This window comes from Poecilia reticulata, chromosome 22 (assembly GCF_904066995.2).
Source record: "Poecilia reticulata chromosome 22, P_reticulata-male-v2, whole genome shotgun sequence".
NCBI classification, from domain to species: Eukaryota; Metazoa; Chordata; class Actinopteri; order Cyprinodontiformes; family Poeciliidae; genus Poecilia; species Poecilia reticulata.
The window spans coordinates 14,998,353-15,018,485 of NC_088851.1; the positions used below are offsets into that span (position 1 = coordinate 14,998,353).

Consider the following 20,133-nt stretch of genomic DNA (forward strand, 5'->3'; position numbering starts at 1 on the left):
CAGCACAGTAACCATCCCTCAGCTGGGGGGCAATATCTGTCCCCTGGTTCAAGTGTCCGCAGGCCAACAACAGAGGCATCAAAGAAGAGCTAGCCAATGACTGGCATACACTTTTAGGATATTACTATATCTTCCTACAGCCTCAGTGTAATCCAAAATGCAGAAGCTTAATTGAAGTAGCACTGGAGCTCCCTGTGTTAACCGGGGCTGGTGTGAGGAAGCCCTTTTAAGTTTGATTCGCCTGGAGGCCCCTGGTCTTGTGAGAGAGAGCAAGTAGGCGTTCGTTTGTTCATCAGGCTTTGTTATGCAGAGGTTTTTTTTTTTTCAAACTCACCAAAGGATAGACACACTGAACTTCCGATCTTCAATACAATTAAGAAGCATCACCCCTTTTAACTGGCAAAGAAACTAATTATGTGTGTTTGTGTGTCTGAGGGAGTGAAGGAGGACATTATCTGTGCACATTTTTATTTCACACATTTGCATGGGTGTGTGTCAGAGTTTGGGTGAACCATTTTTAGTCAGACTTGTTAATTACTAATTGGCTTGTTTTGTGTAGCTTTATACATACTGAAAGCATTTTCTCTGCAAGATATTTTAAGTAGCTATGCTACTTTTTAATTCCTTAATTGCCTTTCTTCATGTCCTTCATCCTTGTAGTGTTTTAAACTAATGCAAACATATCAGCCATTAAAACAAGATGAAAAATGTCACTTTCCTGCACTGTCTGAGACATGACAAAAAGAATCCCAACACACATATTGAGCTTCTTATTTGATAAGACTCGCAATAAATCACTATGGTAATGCCTCCTTATTTCGTTTGGGGTGGAGCTGATTATGAATTATTGCTAAGTCATTTAAGCTGTGCTAAATTATTAATCACCATCAGTCTATTGCTTAGATTTTTTTATTCCGCCGCTGATGTTGTGTTAATTGAAATTATTCAAGCCCTTGATTATCATAAAGGTCAAAACAAAGAGGGAAGTGATCGGACAAGGAATTCTTTCTTCTGTTGTTTTTTTTTTTCCAAATGAAATTTAGTCAACAGACGGTCATGTCTGCTTCTGAGATTCCTTAAACTGTCCTACAGGGTTTTTTGAGATTTTCACTTCAAAGTTAAATGTATATTATCAGTTTACCATAAGTACTGCAATGTATATTTTGCCTGTAAGGATCAGAGTTTAACATCTGTCAGGATGGTATTTTTATATGCTGTACTGCTCTATTCAGATGGCAGAACATTTGAGAACACTTTGTATCAGCCTATATTTCTGCTTGGGACATTGTTGGAGTCTTGTTTACATCTTTTTGCCTGACATCTGACAGTATTGTGAATGGAGGGATATCACATTCAGGATTTGTTCAGCTGAAGCTGGATCATTTTCTGTCGCTGTATTATCCCTTTTAGGGGTGTTCCTTAGGGCTCAATCCTTGGTCCAGCATTATTTTCTATAAATATGAATAATATTGGTTACATTTCTGAGACAAAATTACTGATTATCAGAACTTCAATACCTTTACAGATGGTTCTCTGTTCTTTTTACGTAATAATATGTTTGAACCATCTTTTTTGACACTAAAGGCAGTTTCTTGTGATACATTTTTGTCCACCTTCATTCACTCTTCTAGTGTTCAATGCAGTAATGCAGTCTTTCTGTGTGTGATGTTATCAGTCATCTGCCACTCTCTAGTTACAGAGTGTGCTATAAATACCCCATGCATAAACATGGAGTGTGTTTCTAATTCTTGTTTGCTGCTCATCATTGCATTTTTGCATTTAACCCAAATTCCTTACCTGACTTCCAGCTTGTTTGTGTTGCCTGTTGACAGCTGCAACGTTATTGCTGCTAATAATATTTTGTTGATGATTATTAACTGAAGGAATTTTGTTTAAATTACCTTACAAACTGCATTTTGCTCAGTTGGTAAGGTCATTTAAAGGTGTAGATGGAATCATTTAAAAATGTACAAATTCACCTGGACAGCAGCTCATATTTTTTCCCTCCTCATATTCATAGCGCTGCACAGCATCAGGAAATCTTGCAATAGCGATAATATTGGTAAACATTGTGATATCTGATATGATATGTACCTTTTATTCTCCTTTTCACTCTTTCTCATCTTTGCATCCTTCAGTTTTTGACCTTTTGCGTTTTGGGTAATCTCATCTGTCTCCAGGGTGAGCATCGGTTGCCATGAAACTCTTAACTGGCTAAGCATTACATTAGCATGTAAAATATATGTTCATAATACTTGGAAGGTTTCAGGCAACAGTTATTGCACTCCTAACAGTGTTTTGCAATATGAATGTTTCGCATACTCATGTTGTCAATGTATTTGTAATATATTGGGCTGCCTGACTTATTCAGATTGCATGAGAGCAGTGGGGGACGTCTTAAATGTTTCTGAAATATATGCCACTGTTTGTAAAGACACAGAATGGTTTCTTTTTCTTCAGTTGGCTAACAAGGATTAAATTGGAAATAAAAAGAAAATACTTAGCTTAGAACTGCTCCTCATATGGCCTGCAGCAGCAGGTTCACAGACTAATGGACCTCATTCATCCTTTAGTCGGCAGCAAAATCAAAAAGATGCACAATCTCAGGAAATAAAAGTACTCTCTATATTTTTTTTCTTCATAACTCTATCTAGATTTGTTCTTTTAATTTTATTCGTAGTGTTGCACAAATGATTTCTGAGATTGGACAATTTTCTATAATCAATAAAGGCAAATTGTGTTCTAATAGAGGAAGTCAGTGTGGCTTAACCCCTGATCTCTGGCTGAGTTTCAGCGAGTCTGACCTAAAAGATAAAGCAGCCTATGTCAGGCAGGTAGAATAAGGCTAGCCGACCAAATTGGCCTTGAGAAATTGAAAAGATAAAACATGTTATATCTGACATTGCAATGAGCACTGGCAGCAGGAGCAAAGACCCTTTATGTTCTAAATGTTAGATTAGCATCTGGATTCAGTCCCGCTTGTGATTGTTCGTATAGTTTCTTTTCATCAGTGAGGTCAGACCTTGGTCTGCTCAAATTTAAATCACAGCGAGCCTCAGATGTCTGTTATTATCTCACTCGAAGGGCGCTCACATTACATCTTCAGCGGAGTCCTGACCCTGTCACCTTGCCACTCGAACAATGCAGGCCGTTAGCTCGCTTCTCAAATCACCACCTCCTTTTTCAGCTCTAATGTTTGGTTTGGTTCAAGGCCTAAAATTACAGGGTGGTGTAAGATAATATCAGAGCAGTGAGTTATGCAAGGCTGTGATGCTGCATCGTTGCATAAGGACTGAGCTGAAGTTCACTTATTGAGGTTTTGGCACTTTTTTTCTTTTCTTTTTTTGGACTATCCGCTTTGCGTAAACTGTCTCCTCCACATTTTGCTGTCTGCTCCGCTGGCCACTGTCTCTAGACTCTGAGATCCTGTTTTAGTTTTTATAGTTTTGCTTGTTTCCCCCCCTGTAGCCAGCTTTAAAACCTTTATTGTGCCTCTATTAATGTCGGCCAGATTTCTTTCATCCACATCCCGTTCTTGCGCCTCTGAACCACCTTATCCCTTTCTGCCCCGTCTCCACTGTGTGTCTGTGTGTGTATGTTGAGGAATGCAGCTATCGCACAACAATCAGCCTAAATCCCAGCCTCACGAAGACACTTAAGAGTCGAACGCTTGCACACCTGTCTTGTTTTTATGCCCTGTGGCAGGGCAGCGGTGTACTGTAGCAGGATGTGCTTGTGTGTGAGTGAGTGCAGCTGCTTTTGGCCATCCACGCAGCCTCCTCGTTTTCAGCTTCATTTCCCCCCCTAATGAAGATTCAGAGGCAGTGCAGCTACTGGCGCAGGGCAGGAGAACTGAGCGGAGGAGGGCGGGACGAGGAAAGAGCAAAGCACGAGGAAATGACAGCAGGAGGATGAGGGAGGGAAAAATTAGACCGCGATGAAAGGGAGAGGAAGTGGGAAGATGGAGGGAAAACAAATGTGGGAGAAGCATGGAAAAGGAAAGGAAGAAAGGATGAAGTGGGAAGAGAGCATCTACAACAGAGAGGGACAAAGAGAACGCTGATGAATTTTGCGATAAAGATGACTAGAAAGAAAGTTACCCCCTCTCTTTCGCTGTCTCCTAATTAGCTCTCTGGCTGTGATGAATGGCGCGGCACTTAGGACCCAATCGGCAAGCCGACCTTGTCATGTGTGCTGATGGGGTGGGGTGACTCTCACACCTCCGCCTCCTCTTTCCCCTTCTCTCTATTGTACCACCTCCTGTGGAAGCAGATGCTGCTAATATCTGGGTCTGTGTGTGTTCGTATGCATATTCACTCCTTCTCTGGGTTTTAGCGCGCTCTTATGGCTTGTAAATCAGCACGTGAAAACGCAGCCGTTGTTTAATTTGCTGTGTATTCTATATATCAGGCTTAGATATAGTGATATTATCATTGACGTTAGCATATATCTACACGAGTACATCCTCAAACATCAGCGAATCCCCGTAAGTCTATTCCTATCAGCACATGTGGTTATTGTGATGATCTGCTCTTGATGCAAAAAAACAGTAAAAACAAGAAATTTATATGGAGATGAATACTGTTGCGCTCCTCTATAGCTTGCTGCATCTGTTCCACAAAAAATAAATAGAACTTTGAAGATTATTTTGATGTTCATTTTTCAGTTTGCTTTATTTAATAATTCTTGGTGTGGAATAATGAAATAAAAATTTCAGACCAAGTGTCTGAAAGTAACCCAGGTACTTTGGGTTATCTTTGGAAAGGACTGGATAAAGAAGCGTAAATAAAATTGGAACGCGATGAAAGTGAGAGGAAGTGGGAAAATGGTACATTTTTATTAGTACCATGATTACCATCTTCATCACAGGATACAACTTAGGATATTTTAAGCTTTGTAATTAATTTTGATCTTTGATCTAGACACAAAGAGACAGCAGTTTTTAGCTGGAATGACATCACCAAACAAACTTATATGAGAATATAAATAGATCAGAACTCCAAGTTCATAATATTTTTTGAGAAACAAAAATATTAGGACAAATGTGGCGGGGAAAAAAGAGCACTTTTGAAAAAAAAAAAGTGGCTATCCAGTAAATGTTTACATCTCTTGCTGTCTTCCTTCCTTCAGTGTTTCCTATGTTTATTTCTGAATATTTGATTGATTAAGACACCTTTTCTTAAAACCACCATATGATAAGTATATTTTTGGACTATTGACTAGTCCAAAGGGGTAAAACATTAAGCCGAATCCATTTTCAAGAGGAAAAAAAAAACGCTGTAAGAATTGAGCTCCACTTTTTTCTCGTTTTTGATTAAAATTGGATTCATCATGCTGTTTTTGCTCTTTCTTTAATACGATCAACATGATTTTCTTTATTCATACAGACACAAACCCACATATTGTAATAAACCTCCAACTTTCAGGTGTATAATTAGTTTTAGCTAAAGAACTCCAGGATGACTTTAAGCTAAAAGTCCAATTTGTTTCCCATCTCTACTGTATTGCTACTCGTTCCATAGGAGATGTTTTCCTCTATTTGTCTAATATTTCAACATCTAAAAGCTCTGAAGCTCCCGCTGGTCTTTTTTCCATAACAAATAAGCAGTAGAAACAAGGATTGAAGTTTGGTTTTCCATTCTGGATTCATATTTCTAGAACTTTGCAAATGCATGTGTGAATGAGAGAAAGAGCCTGAAAAAAGATCAGTTTGCAATGCAGAATTATTGAACTACAGAGCTGTCATTAGAGGAAAGCAGAAATGTTGCTTCAGACAAAATGCATGATTCATAGTAGAGTCAGTCAATCAGTGTGGCGCTCTCCCCTGACATGTTCAACTCTTCTCCCCCACAGAGCACTAAGAACTGGCGGGCTGCTGTGGATCTGACAGGACGGTTGTTGACAGCTCACGGTCAGGGATACGGAAAGGCCAGCCAGTCAACCTCTCACACCACTGACTCACTGCAGGTAGTGACTTCTCTTCATTCATCCATTCCTCTGTTTGTACCCATCGATCGCTGTTTCTGTTGGTAGCAGAAATTATAGAAAAAGTCTTCTAAGTCACTGCAATCGAATTAGTCTTTAGCCGCAAATAAAACGCAAATAAAACTTAGTATTTAGCATTAGTACTGTTAATGTTCCATTTCTTCTTCTGATGTACGTCTGCAAATGTTGAATTGCATTTTATTACAGATGATGCTTAAGTGGGACTGCTCAGAATGAAGTGTATAATGATTAATCTCAACTGAAAAGATAAAAACATTGCTTTAGATTAAAGAGTTATTTTATCTATTAAATCACATTCGTTTGATAAATTTGTTTCATGTGTGTGTTTCCAGCTCTGGTTTGTGCGGCTGTCTCTTCTCACCAAGTTGAACCTTTTCCAAAATGCTGAACTGGAGATTGAACCCTTTGGGAACCTGGACCAACCAGATCTGTACTATGAGTACTATCCAACTGTTTACCCTGGGAGGAGAGGTACGAGCATATTCACCACATTATTTTCTGGCATTAACATTCTACGTTGAAAGTACTTTTGGTTTTAACCACACAGGTCAGACACTCAAAGTTAAGTACTCCTCAGCCGAACAACCATGATTTATTTATTTATTTTTTCAAAATTACTTTTCTATTTTATTCGTCCAAAAGCCTTACCATGAAAATTGCTTACAGAGAACTTGAAGTTTAATAGTATTTTTAATAAGAGCTCTGAAAAACCGAAAAGCATACTCTCATGCAAGATTCTGCATTTTAACCAAGTTCTTTGGAAACGCAAGCACACCACCACTGTCCTATTAAATATTCAAAGAAAAGTTCTGCCACAAGCTTGATATTAGACTGTATCATTGAGAAGCTCCAACAGCTCTACTTGTCTCCAGCAGTTCTTTGGTTTTGTTTTTCCTCTTTTTTCCTCTGCATGAATTGCTCTCTAATGTATTCCCATTACTTTGGATCTGCTTCGCCCCTCGGGCTACCACAGTGAAGGCAGCAGTAGAGACACAGCTGCACATACACAACATTTGAAGATACACTGCACAGCCTTCTAAAGAGAGCACCGATTGACTTTCCATTGCTCAATATTAAACGCTTTATGCCCTACTAGGTGTTCAGAGACAAACTGGCGTGAGTTGTTGCCTGGCATCAGAATTCGAACATGTCTTTACTCCGGCTCTTGCATCGAATATCTATTACCCGTGATCACTTTCTGTGTATGCCTTGAGACATGACTGCCCCATGTATCTCTCTTCTAAAGGATTGAGATCGATCAAGCACTCAAATAAAAAAAAAAGGTCGATGTTTGTTTGTTATTATTTTGTTTATAAAGTGAAAACTTGGAGACAGTGGTAACTTCGCTCTTTCAGTGGAAGCGCTTAGGTAGGGGTGGGCAATAAAACAATAACGATATCTGTCGCAATAGACTTGTGATCAATATTAATAGAAAATATGTCCAATAGAATGTAGAATTTCACTAAACTCCGATCCAGAACCACATAGCATTTTGGGAGATGTAGGCAGAGAAAAGGCCTTAAAAAAGACGACTGACTGATGTGATCAACAATCACTCTTAAATAAACTAGCAAAAGCCCAACGTGTAACGTCCGCAGTGGCAGTTTCATGTTGTTCCCAATATACTCAGACATTCTTTACTCCTCTAAGTCCTGCTCCCTTGGTTTACTCAAAGCCCTTGTGCTTTTATTTCACAAATAAAAAAATCTTAGTTCTTTGAAATAGATCATCGTTACCAGTCATTTTGACTCACCCAAATGATTTTGTGTACAATGTTTGTTTGTTTTTTTTGTTTTGTTTTTTTTCAAATATGTTAAAACCAGCAAGCAGAGACAAAATTACCTTTGCCATGCTAACGTTTCTAAAAAGAAGCTTTTTTTTCCCTTGGTGTTGTGTTTTTGTTAACAATCATTGCACTCAGAAATTGAATGAACAGAATTTTAACTGTTGATGACACTGCGAAGTGGCACAAAAAAAATATTATCCAAAACTTCACATCATCGTTCTATTGTTTTTCTGCTGTCTTTCTGCCTTTCACATGCTTTGGAAAACATCTTCTGGTTCCTCTCTCACATCTTTAACACATGTAAAAAAAATTTGGAAGAAACTGAATCAAATTTTGGCCGCAAAGTAAAAATGACAGGTGGACCACATTAGTTACTACTATATTTATTAATCAACAGTTACAAGGCAGTTTACATGTTAAAACGATCTGTGATTACCCTCAGTCAATATAATGAGGTCATTTTTAGCATAGGAATCACATTTCTACACTGCAAGATGACATTATGTTGATGCCTGAGCATACAAATGTCTTTACTGTCAATAATCGGTACAGAACTGTTTGCAGGAACTTTTATGCATTTTTATAGTAGCAATCAAATATTATTGTTGGTAGAAATAAAGATATTTTGGTTTACACATGCCAGTGCTCACTAACTACAGAAAAAAATCAACATTGATAAAAGCAAAGCTGCTAATCTTCAAGCAGGATACGGTGGTCCGCCGATATTTTCTTTGGTTAGGAAAAACAACCACCGTTTAGTACTCTAGAAAGTTAGGAACAAATCGTAATTTAGATGGGGAATTGTTGACATATGGTTGATATGAAATTTTCCATGTTCTTTTCCATGTCTTCTAAAGCCTAGAATGAGAAGACTCCATAAGTACAAAATGCTGAAGAATCTAAAGGACCAAAATTATTTCTTATAGAAAAGTTTGTAACCTGTTGTCTTTCTGTCAACCTAACCATCAGAATCAGACTTTATTGTCATTGTACAGAATTGCAACAAAAAATGTTCTGATTCTGAGTGTCTAGCCTCCATAGAAAGCTGTGTGACTGAGTCTAAAACTAGAACTTTTTCCAATGCAGTAATGTGGTTTCAGTAAGGAAGGTTGATGGGAGAGTCTGCCAACCTGTTTCTTTAGCTGTGCAAAGAATCGGCAAGCACATAATAAGCAACAACCACAGTGAGCTGCTCGTAAGTGTTGAAAAGACGGGACCCCTGGTGTTATGAGGACTACAGAGTTAAGACGTGTTCCAGTTACAGCAGCTATTCATTCACAAAAAAAGCATGCCTAGATCCTTTTATTTTAATGAAATAACTATCCATAGTGCCAAAGAAACTTTCAAAAACCACCAAATTCTAACTAACAAAAGTTCTGGCCGCAAAGTAAAAATGAAATTTTAATCTGATTCCAACTACTAAAGCCCAAAAAGACTGAGTAATGAATCACTTCAGAAGATAAAACTGTGTATAACAGGACAGAATCGCAGACGGTATGTGTTATGGGGGAAAACAAGAGTGTATCATGCCCTCCATTTTTAGATGGCGAACACCAGCGGATAGAGAATATAGATAGAAATTGAGATACACACTGGCAGAAGCAGCAGCCAAAGATGGAGTAGCTCGCAGAGTTTCAGATCAGATGACAGTATCAAAGAGACCCTGATCAAAGCCTGGGGACTCACCTGAACACAGGCTTTTGCTCAGGGGTGTGTGTGTCTGTCTGTCTGTCTGTCTGTCTGCGTGCGTGCGCGCGCGTGTGTGTGTGTGTGTGTGTGTGTGTGTGTGTGTGTGTGTGTGTGTGTGTGTGTGTGTGTGTGTGTGTGTGTGTGTGTGTGTGTGTGTGTGTGTTTGTGTGTAAGAGTGTGAATGATGTAGAGGCAGGCAGAGGGATGAGGCAGGGAGATGAGTGATGGAGCTGTGCGGCACACAGAGATGGAGAGATGAGAGGCTTTAATAAGCAGCCATACGTAGCTCGGTGCCATCTGTAGGTTCCTGCCTCCAGGGCTGTGTACAGTCTGTGTGTGGGTGGATGGCTTTATATTCTCATCTTTCTGTCTTCACTCTCCTGCTTCGTTCCCATCCCACCCCGTTCCATATTGTCCCTTCTTCCTCGCGCATTCTCTCCCTCCCATTCCTGTCTTCCCTCCACCCATCTCCACCCTTTTTTTTTTGTTGTTGTTTTTCATCCAGGCTCAATGGTGCCTTTCTCCATGCGGCTGCTGCACGCCGAGCTTCCCCAGTACCTGTCCAAACCCCAGGAGGCTCTGGACCGCCTGCACAACCTCAAAACTGTCTGCCTTGCTGTTAGTGCACGCGCACACACACACACACACACACACACACACACACACACACACACACACACACGCGTGCACGCTCTCAGCCTCAAGATGAAGTTTTTAGTCTCCTAACAATTTTTGAAGTCACTAAACTTCCCTAAAATGTTGATATTTTATATTAATCTGGAATGCACGCTTTGTCTTGAAAAATATGTAATAGGTCTGAACAAGTACACAAATAAGAAACATGATGTATATAAAAACTTTTTTTTTCTTACAGAAGCAAAAAAATAATAATTTCTGCAACAAAAAAAAGGAGTATCTGACACAATCATTTATGGATTTCAAGTTGCTATTTTGCTTATTGACATTCATTCAATCATGTAGAAAAGTAGCATAGTGGTATAGCATTTCAGAGTGATTAAATAAACATCTAAGCTGTTGGAAATTCTAAAATGAAAATTTGATTATCTTAAAGATTTTAAGATTACGACATTTTCTCAAAGATTGTGTTTAACAATAGCAGACTTGCAATAGCAGATTTGCTCCAGTTTAGTAGCTTATTCTTTATAATTATTGTTGAAAATAAAACGTAAACAGTAATGGTGTTAAAAACTATTTTGTTTTAATTTGTTGAGACTTGCAGAAATCCTGATTTAAAAAAAAACCCTAAATATAATCAGAGAACTCATTTTATTTGTTAACATGCTTGTGCTATTTAAAATGCAGGCTCTAATTTAAATCCCCTGCCTGCACAGATACTGGAAAACCTGGAGAAAGGCTTGGCAGAGGACGGCAGCATGATCACCCTAGCACAGGAGAACAGGCAAGGTAAGCAAACACACCGCAGAGAATCCGACCTGGCTGCGTTCCCAGACTGCATCGCATCGTGGGAGGAAAGTCAGGTCACGGGCCTGAACAGTTAATCCAGATGCACACCTGGCGCAGGACTGCAGCATACCTCAGCCACACATACAACCCACCCAGTCTCAAGCACACACCTATGCAGTAAAAGTGTTTAGCCCCTCACAACTCCGCTGCTCTCACTGAATGTTAAATGTTCTCTACAGCACCTCACGCCATTCGGATCAATACGGATCGATCCTGCCAATCCACTCACATCTGCGCTGGAGTGTGCGAGGGAAATTTACCCAGATCCGCCTCCACGCAACTTGAATCAGACCTAGAATCGGGGCCATGTAGCTTCTAAATACTTCTTCGGCATGTGTTTATCAGTTCGAAAATGTGCCCACCGATAGCTTCAGCTGAGCTAAATACTGGAAAATTAGCTGGGTGACGCATGTATGACTGTATCCGTGAGGGCGCCTCGGTTCAGCCGGTTTCTCCTAACAAAAGCAGCGTAATGGCTGTGTCCTCTTTCTCTCCTACCCACACAGACAGTCGATAACGCAGGGCCTTGCCTTCACACATCAGAACCCCACTGAGTGATTAGCTCTTCCCTCAGCTCCGTCTCCCACAAACACAGTGATGAATAGTAACAGGCTCTTCCCACAGCAGACAAAGAGGAAATGTGCCGCAGTGTCTTCCTCAGCACCTCGCCTTAAAATAACCCAGGTGTTACAGCTGGTTGTAATGAGAGGGATGGAGGAGCGAAGAGCGCGGAGGCTTTTCAGAAAACTAGGATATCTCAGGAATATCCAAAAAGCGATGGGAGTGAAAATAGAAAGTCATTGAACCCCTCCCTTTTTCACCGTCTCTCTTTCCTGTTTATAGCATCCCTAAAGCTGTGGAGGTCTCGTCTCAGTCGGGTCATGTACTCCATGGCCAACTGCCTGCTGCTGATGAAGGTGGGTGCGTGTGTTTGTGTGTCACTGTGGGTGTGAGTCTCAGAGATCTCTGATGCCAGGCTGGTGGTGGATTCACAGTGAAATCCCCACAGACTGACCACTAATTGGATTCTTGGTCAGAGAAAGAACGAGCGGAGAGCAAAGAGGGGGGAGGTGATGGAGGTGTGGGTTCACATCAGGCCGTAGAGAGAAACACAGTGCCATCTACTGCTGAGACATGAGATTACAGTCAGCGCAGTTTCATTCCGGGCTTGGATTCTGATCCACAGCATCCCAGTTTTGCATTTTAGGATTGTGTTTCATACTTCTCCTTCAAAAGATGACAAAGACCCACACAAAATCAGCTTTTTTTTCTTTTCTTTTTTTTTTTTTTTTTTTACATTTTAAGATTTATATGAGGGTTTTTTTTTATTGCTGTGTAAGTTTTTAGTTTTGTCTTATTTTTCTTTATTTCACAACAGTTAGAATCCTTCTAGGTTTTCCTGTTGATCAGTTCCCCAGGCTTCCTGAAGAAGAAGACATTAATTATAATAAAAGTAATAATGATCACGTAGAAGTAGTTTTTTAAACAAATGACAAATGTAATTCCAACAGAATCTTTTAAATCAAATTTATTTTTTTTACTACTTTGCTATGTGTTGATATATGGATTTATCCCTTGAGTTTAGAATGCTTTTTATGCAAGACCCATGGCTCAGAGATGGGTGAAACATACAAAAAAACTGTGCAAAGAAATGTTAAGAAAATGTGTGAAAAATAGCCAAAATATGCAAATAGCATTTAAAGGACCTTCCAGAAATCTGAAGCATTTTAGATCAAGAACCTCGTAAAGTAAATTCTACTTCTTTTTTTTTTTTAATCAAAATGTAAAGAAATGAAGGTCCTGTCCACATTAAACTCAATTCAAAGGCAAAGTCAAAAGTTTCAGTACATTCATATGCACATGCATGTTCAGTACACTCCTCCTGTGCCCCCTCTCTCAGCTCGGTACACACCGCGTCCACACACACCCCTCTCTGACCTCTCTGCAGCGCGTCGCTCAGCTTTCAAGTCGCCAAGTGAGCGATGCGTCGCAGCACATCGTCAGCGTGGGTGGAGGGTCACAGTGTCCTGCTAATACTCCAACTGTTTGACTATGCTCTCTCCAAACCCTGCTCTGTTTACCTCTCTCCACCCTTATCTTTTGTTTCACTCCTTTTCCACTCATTGTTCCCACTCACTGAATGCAATCTTGGAACCTATTTGTTCTCAGGACTACGTTCTGGCAGTGGAGACCTATCACTCCATCATCCAGTATGAACCCCAGCAGAGAGTGCAGCTGCTCAGCGGAATCGGACGCATCTTCTTGCAGGTCTGTGCATCACCAGATGGACGAATGGACTATAAGACTCCCTGGACACAGAATTAATTATCCGAGCTTTGCACAGTATGCCTTATGCTCCAATAGACCAAAAATAAACCCCCCTTTATTTTCTGTTAAAGAGGCTTTGATTAATGTTGTACAAATGCAAAAACCAGCAATTCATATTTGGTCTTTTTAAAGGCAGGAATGGTTTGACCTATTTTGTTATGTTAGAGAATTATTTTTTCTTTTGACATGCAATAAATATATATTTTTAAATTGTTAGTGTCTTTCAGCTTTGGGTTCATGCTAAACAAAAACCCCTGAAAACAAGAGCTCTTTCTCAGCAACAAGTTTTTATTGAAAAACGTTGACCCTGCTATTTTTTTTACAGTCACGCAACTTAGTTGTACTTGATTAATGACTTGACCATAATGCCACCTTTTTAATGTTTGTGGTGCATTAAACAAGTGCCGCCACATATATTACAGGCATAGAGAGCTTGAATGCATGGTACTTGAAAAATTAGCAAACACTTATTGCAGTCCAGGCTGAGTGGTATTGTGATTACCATAAATTTGTGAGAGTAAAGTTACAAAGAGCATTTTGTTCCAGATGCAACTTTCATTTGTCTTTTATATAACAGACGTTTTATGTACATATAAAACACCGCTAAACATTTAGATGTAGCAGCTACTCTAGCAAAAATGTTCTTTTGGATTTTTATACAATGTGGTTTGTTGAAAACACCAGTCATTACTTCCATGTGTGTTAGGAGAGGAAGTCACAGATGTAAGAAGTTGCTGCTGGAAGCAGATTGAATAACTTATAGAATGGATGGGTTTCTGTTCCAAAACAGTGTTTAGATCTTGTTATATTTTTTTCCTGCAAAGATTTTTCTTCCTTGCAGATTTTCTTCCTTTCCTGTTTTTTTTTTTCCTGCTCTAAGAATTTAGGGGGTTTTTTTCAAGCAAAGACGTAGATCAGCAGTTAATGTACAGCTGCTTTATTTCCCAGATCGGAGACGTGAAAACTGCAGAAAGATACTTCCAAGACGTGGAGAAAGCCTACGAGACGAAAGGGAGTAACCTCAGTCACGCTACATGCGTCCTAATGAACAGGTACATGCAGATCAAGTGTTTTGCACCTATGGGGTAAAATTTGTGCTCATCTGGCAACAGAATACACAAATTTGTGCCTGATTTTCTAAACAGAAGGTAGCATCTCTGCTCTCTGGCCTGAGGTGGTGGAGCGTATTAAATAACACCGGCATGTGTTAATGATTACTTCAGTAAAAGGTCTGAACTTTGGATGATTGCGACAGATTAATGGGTTTTTTTTCCCCCTTTATTTTGGTGTTCTGTTGTGGATTTGCTGCAGTTTTTGAATTAATTAGGAGGAAGGTTCATATCATCAGAGGCAAACTACAGAGATAATCTGAAGCAATGTTTTTAAAATATTCAAGTAAAAATACTAATTCGTTCTCTGTATTACAGTGAGAAAAAAACTAGTCTGTGCAGTGTGACCAGCAGGTGGCAGTGTGGATCACGTTGCAAATTAAACAGAATCGATCGTTTTTAGACATATTTAAAAAATATATATACAGATGACATCCTCTAAGTGCCTTCATGTTAAATGAATGAATCAAGTTCTGCAGATCATTGCTTCCCTGAAGCATAATTGTAAAACAGCACTACATGTAAAAGAGAGATAGATGACTCTGTCTTTAGTTTGTTTTTAGCCAGCTGATCTGCAGTGTGCAGCAACAAAGTGGACATGGGCAGTGGATGAATAAAACGATTGACTTTCCTGTTTCTAAATTTGTGAGTACAATACCTGAGTGTAACATATTTCTACCTGTTTTTTTAGGGCCTTTGTCTACCTCAGTCAGAATAATTACGCTGACGCACACGCAACTTTCCTTGAAGTTTTAAAAATTGACCCAAAAAATCCAGTTGTAAGTATAACTATACAAGTATTAGAGTCTACGCATTAGAAGCTTTAATTAGTGTGGTTGGATTTTCTGTCTTTTTACCCAGGGAAAAATGCAACAATTATGTCAAATATCTTTGAAATGTCCAACTAATTTCTATGGAACGGCCTTTTGTTTTTGTTTTCCTTGTTTGTTTTTTGTTTTTACAGGCAAATAACAACGCTGCAGTGTGTCTCCTCTACTTGGGCCGGCTAAAGGAGTCCTTGGGCCAGCTGGAGGGCCTGGTTCAACAGGACCCCGCCCAGTACCTCCATGAGAGCGTCCTCTTCAACCTGACCACCATGTATGAACTGGAGTCGTCGCGCAGCACGCAGAAGAAGCAGGCGCTGCTGGACGCCGTGGCCTGCCGGGAGGGAGACAGCTTCAATGCGCAGTGCCTCAAACTGGTCTGAGAGGAAGAAGGACAACTGGGAGAGAACTGTGCTGCTGCTGCCCCGCGACAACGACGGGTACTACAGCTCTGTGTTCAGAGAGGAACTAAGCCGTACTCCTGTGGGACAGTAAAACCTATGCTTGCTGTTCAGTTTCAGAGATGTTAAAAGGGGACGTTTGAGATCGACTTTTATCGCACTCAAGTGAGCCAGCACTCCTGCCATGTGAGCAGCGACCCAGAAACAGTCCTCACACTTACAGCATTTTGAGACTGAAAGAATTTGTGGTGAATGTCCTTATTTGTTGTGTTGTTTTTGCTGCAGCTCTGCATAAATACTGAGGGAGTGGATGTCTGGCTCCAAGGCTAAAGAAAAATAATCCAACTATGTAACACATGAGCTTTTTTAAACCACTTTGAAATCTGGAGGACAAAAACATTACATGAGGGTCATGAGAGACTTGGCTTTTCTTTTTTGTCTCTACATACTTTTCTCTTATGCAAACAGGCTTCCTGCACATATTTCCAGACTTTATGCAAACCCAAAATATTCCGAATCCTCAGTTCTTTTTAAGACGGGTTTTAAAAATAGAAATAATAAAAACTTACATTTCTAAATTGGTCTGAACTTAAGGCAGAAGTTTAAACAGAAGACGGAAACAAATGAAACGTGGACAGATGGACGGACAAAAATACAAGAAAGATGAAACAAAGAGGGATGAAAATGCATAATGATAGATGACTGGGCCGACATACTGGTAAGATGGAAGAATGAATGTGTGGTTGAATAGGTGGAAGGAAAAGACTTTTAGTGAACAGTATAAGGAACGAGTCTGGTAATATTAATGTTCTTTCCTCACCCAAACCTAAAAAGCCTCTTGAATAAAATTCAGCAGTTTTCCAGACTGCTTAGGAACTGTGTGCAAGAAGCTTTCCTACATCCAGACACTGATCAGACAGAACCCTCAGTTTTATCAACTAAAAGTTGTTTCTGTGATGGTTCATTCTTACCTGGATGCAGTAATGTTAGGTTAAAATTGTAACTAAATCTGGGATAATGCTTAATCCACATCAGTGATTTTTTTCTCTCTCTCTTTCTGCCCAGCTGGAATGTGGTTCTTTTTAGGCCCGTCTCTTTAAGCTGTCACATGACCCTCTGCTCAAAGATTATTGCACCATGAAAACAGCCCCATCTTCTGAAGTTAATTCAAAAAGACACAATAGGCTGCTCTTTAAAATCAGTAGACAACACGTTTCCAAAACATTCCTCTCAGTAAATATACTTTAACTGAGAAATTCAAAATAAAAATTAAAAAGTTAAAAAATAATGATGTATATGAGAAGTTTTCAGAAACTTTTAGTCAGGAGGACGTGTGTTGTTACACTACAGGAGCTGCTGGCTCACAGTGAGACCAGACCTGGGCATTATCCTGAGCTTCAGACTCCTTAAACTTTTTTAATGCAACTTCTACTGGATTACCACTAGATTTCATCACTCCTGCTGTGAAAATTAACAAGCCCCTCAGATTGCATCGGTTTCATTCCCACTGAACAGAACTGTAAAAATATTCAAAATCCAAAGTTGTACATATCTGAAGCGTTGTCTTGATTATCTTATTGATTTGTTTTGCTTTTTCTTCTGCTGTTATCTTTATGTTTATCATATTTATGTATACAAAGAGCCATTTTATCCTGAATAAATCTATTGTGTCGCAGTAACATGCTGGAATTAATAAAAAATGGAATAAAAGACAAATTATGAGCAGCAGATTCATTTCTAGTTTAATAAAAATGTACATTGACCTGTCATGAACACCATTTTGTTCATTTCCCGAGCTTGGAATTAGAAATTAGACTCATGCTTTATTACAAATGAAGGCACCTTTTAGTAAAATTACTTCAAACTTCTTCACGTCAAACCCAGGTAAAATATAAAAAGCATGAGTATCTAAAAAAAACTAATAAGTGAGCTCTTAAAAAGCACCATGTAACCTTTTAAACAGTACAGCACAAAGGAGTAATCTGATGCCTTCCACCTCAAGATCTCTTTCATCACAAATGATCAGTGTACGTCTTTCCTCATCAGTCTTCTTGTGAACCTGCTGAGGTCAAACTGAAGGAAGTGATTTTAGCGTATTAGTTGGGAGGGAGTCTGCAGCCGTTCAGGATCCCTTCAGCGAGGCCACGTATTTCTGCCGGATGTCAGAGTCGTCTGCCGGCCGGTTGTAGGCCTTCCACACCGGCTCCCCGACAAACAGCCGCATGGCTTTGGTGTAGTTCTGCAGAAAAAAAAAAAAAACACTCAGAAAAACCTGACCGACGTCCCAGTTCATCGTCTGCATAAACAAAACTCAACAACCTATCCAGTTCACACACATTAATTAGGTTCTGTGTAATGATTAAGGGAAATCGTCAAAAACACGCTTCTGTTGCCTATGGCTTCAAGACGCCTCCTCCAGGTGTCGTTTTGGCTCATTCTTCAAATCCTGACGGTTTTGTAGACCTCCTCTATAAACTGCAAGCTTCAGTTCTTTCAGTAAATCTCTGACTTATTTAATGCTTTTACCCGCTTTGTATAATTGCTAAATTAGTGAACTATCGGGTGTGTTAAATCTTCGATGTACCGTCTCATCCAGGGTGAAGCGGTGGTAGATGCCGGCCGGCAGGGTGATCAAGTCTCCCTTTTTCATGGCGATTCGGATCCATCTGTCCTCCTTGTCCCGGACATCAAAGTAGGCCTGCCCGTCCAGGATGTAGCGGATCTCATCATCCAAATGTAAATGCTCCTCATAGAACATCTTCAGCTGAAGTATAAGGTAGAGTAGTAGAATTAGTACCTGAGACAATAGTAGTGCTGCTAATGATGCTGCCTACATATGTCTATATCAGAAATCTAATGTAATGTACCTGAGGGTTTGTCACCCATCTAAACTTATTACTAAAGAACATAGAAAACCTGCAAGCTTTAAAATAATCTGTTTCAATATGCGAGTGTGTTCCTTAGCAATACTGTCGAATTTTTTTACAGTTTCTATTGATTTCTTTTTTCTTGTTTTGTTTGGTTCCATGAAGATACTGATACAGGTCTTTTCAGAATGTTTCATTGTTGAAGTACCACTTTCAGCAGCGGGTTTGGGATTATTAAAAAAGTCGAGATTATGGATTGATGAGACAGGAGCATGAAGAAATATTAAGCTAAGAACGCTGGATCGCTTGTTACCCCATTAATGAATAATATTAGAAAGACATTAAATATGTGGTCAATTTAATATTCAGATTTTTTTTCTGAAAATAATGTATATTTATTCCTTTATTTTGTTTTTCATTTAACAGAAGCAAATACAGTAAATACCACTTCAAATATATAAAACATATAGACATAAAACATATGTAAGGCATAAAGGTTTTGAGTCAAATATTATTTAAACCCCAATCTCTGGATAGGCTTTTAAGGATTTTAACATTAAATATGTGTAACCTACTTATTTCAACAACTTGTGTGTCCACTCATGCTTAAAAAGAGCATTTCAATTTGTTTGTATCCGTAAAGATTAATTAAACATTGAAAAATAAATCTGGAATGTGGTCATAACTCATGCATTAAGAAAGAGCATAAATAAATATGAAATTTAAAAATACAATTAACTGCAGTTTACTGGTGTTGCCATAAGCTGTTGATTTCTTGTGTTTGCAGAACTTCGACTGCAATGTTTTTACAACAAATTACAACAAATCCTACCAAATATCATTACATCTCCATATTGCCCATCCTGATGGAGTACTCAAAAGTTGTACTCAAGAAATTGCACAACTTCCAAAATATTTTTAGACAAGTGGAAGTAAAATAGTTACCTTTTCCTCATAGTTGGGTAGTTTGTCCCTTGCGATTGTAATAATGTCCATGTAGGAGTATCCTTGCTCTTTGCGGATCTTTTTCAGCTCTGGATCCGTTTCATGGGTATCAGCATTCAGCTGCAGGGACACAGTAAGCAAAAGAAGAGCTGTTCTGTTCAGAACGGTTTATTTGTGTAATTAAGACGCTGTGAGAGTTAAAGTGGCTACATGGCTATGAGGAATATACTTCTGCCTATTGGTGTCGAGCAGCAGCTGAGGAATGTGTGTATTTACTTTCCAGTGGAAAACTCCGAGCTTCCTCAACTCGTCCAGGGAGACGGACTGATTCGGGTTCAGTCTATGGGGCTTCCTCTGGTCCTCGTCTGAGCCGTCCATGTACCAGGCTTCTAAACCCATACTAAACACGTCGGTTTTCACTCGCAAACAATTAAAAACGAAAGAGATCTGCGATAAATCCTTGACATCTGACAAATGTGCTTTTAGGACTGAAACTCACGTGACTGACGCAGTACGTCTTTTGTTGTCACGGATTAAACCAATCACAGAGAGATGTCCCGCCCAGTTGTCTTTGAGCGATCCAATCACAACGCGAACAAATGCTGCGTTCAATTTTATCTGAAAAGTCTAAATTGCATAACTGATAACGGATGTAAGGAAGGAGCAATAAAAATTATTCACTACATAATTAAA

The 20,133-nt window shown here is 39.4% G+C and overlaps 2 protein-coding genes across 2 annotated transcripts in view; one reads left to right on the plus strand and one right to left on the minus strand.

The window, feature by feature from the left end:
- The window catches only part of trappc12 (trafficking protein particle complex subunit 12), a 29,134-nt gene extending 11,784 nt beyond the window's left edge, over positions 1-17,350 (plus strand). Inside the window, exons 4-12 of the mRNA XM_008399625.2 lie at positions 5,854-5,967; positions 6,339-6,477; positions 9,987-10,099; positions 10,834-10,906; positions 11,810-11,883; positions 13,136-13,234; positions 14,243-14,346; positions 15,095-15,182; positions 15,368-17,350. Coding sequence (XP_008397847.2) covers positions 5,854-5,967; positions 6,339-6,477; positions 9,987-10,099; positions 10,834-10,906; positions 11,810-11,883; positions 13,136-13,234; positions 14,243-14,346; positions 15,095-15,182; positions 15,368-15,610 — 1,047 coding nt within the window. The 3' untranslated portion in view covers positions 15,611-17,350. The remainder of the gene's footprint in view (positions 1-5,853; positions 5,968-6,338; positions 6,478-9,986; positions 10,100-10,833; positions 10,907-11,809; positions 11,884-13,135; positions 13,235-14,242; positions 14,347-15,094; positions 15,183-15,367) is intronic.
- adi1 (acireductone dioxygenase 1) lies at positions 17,345-19,965 on the minus strand. Its single transcript, XM_008399627.2, has 4 exons — positions 19,717-19,965; positions 19,441-19,560; positions 18,213-18,392; positions 17,345-17,867 (listed from the first exon to the last, which is right to left on the minus strand). Exons 1-4 carry the CDS (start codon positions 19,837-19,839, stop codon positions 17,751-17,753), a joined length of 540 nt encoding a protein of 179 aa, XP_008397849.1. The 5' UTR covers positions 19,840-19,965; the 3' UTR covers positions 17,345-17,750.
- Positions 19,966-20,133: the final 168 nt, after the last annotated feature.

Coding starts and splice junctions, on each gene's coding strand:
- adi1 (XM_008399627.2), bottom strand. CDS start 19,839: ATGGGTTTAGAAGCCTGGTACATGGACGGCTCAGACGAGGACCAGAGG. Junction 19,561..19,716: donor TCGGAGTTTTCCACTGGAAA/GTAAATACACAC, acceptor GTGTCCCTGCAG/CTGAATGCTGATACCCATGA. Junction 18,393..19,440: donor TACCCAACTATGAGGAAAAG/GTAACTATTTTA, acceptor CTTATACTTCAG/CTGAAGATGTTCTATGAGGA.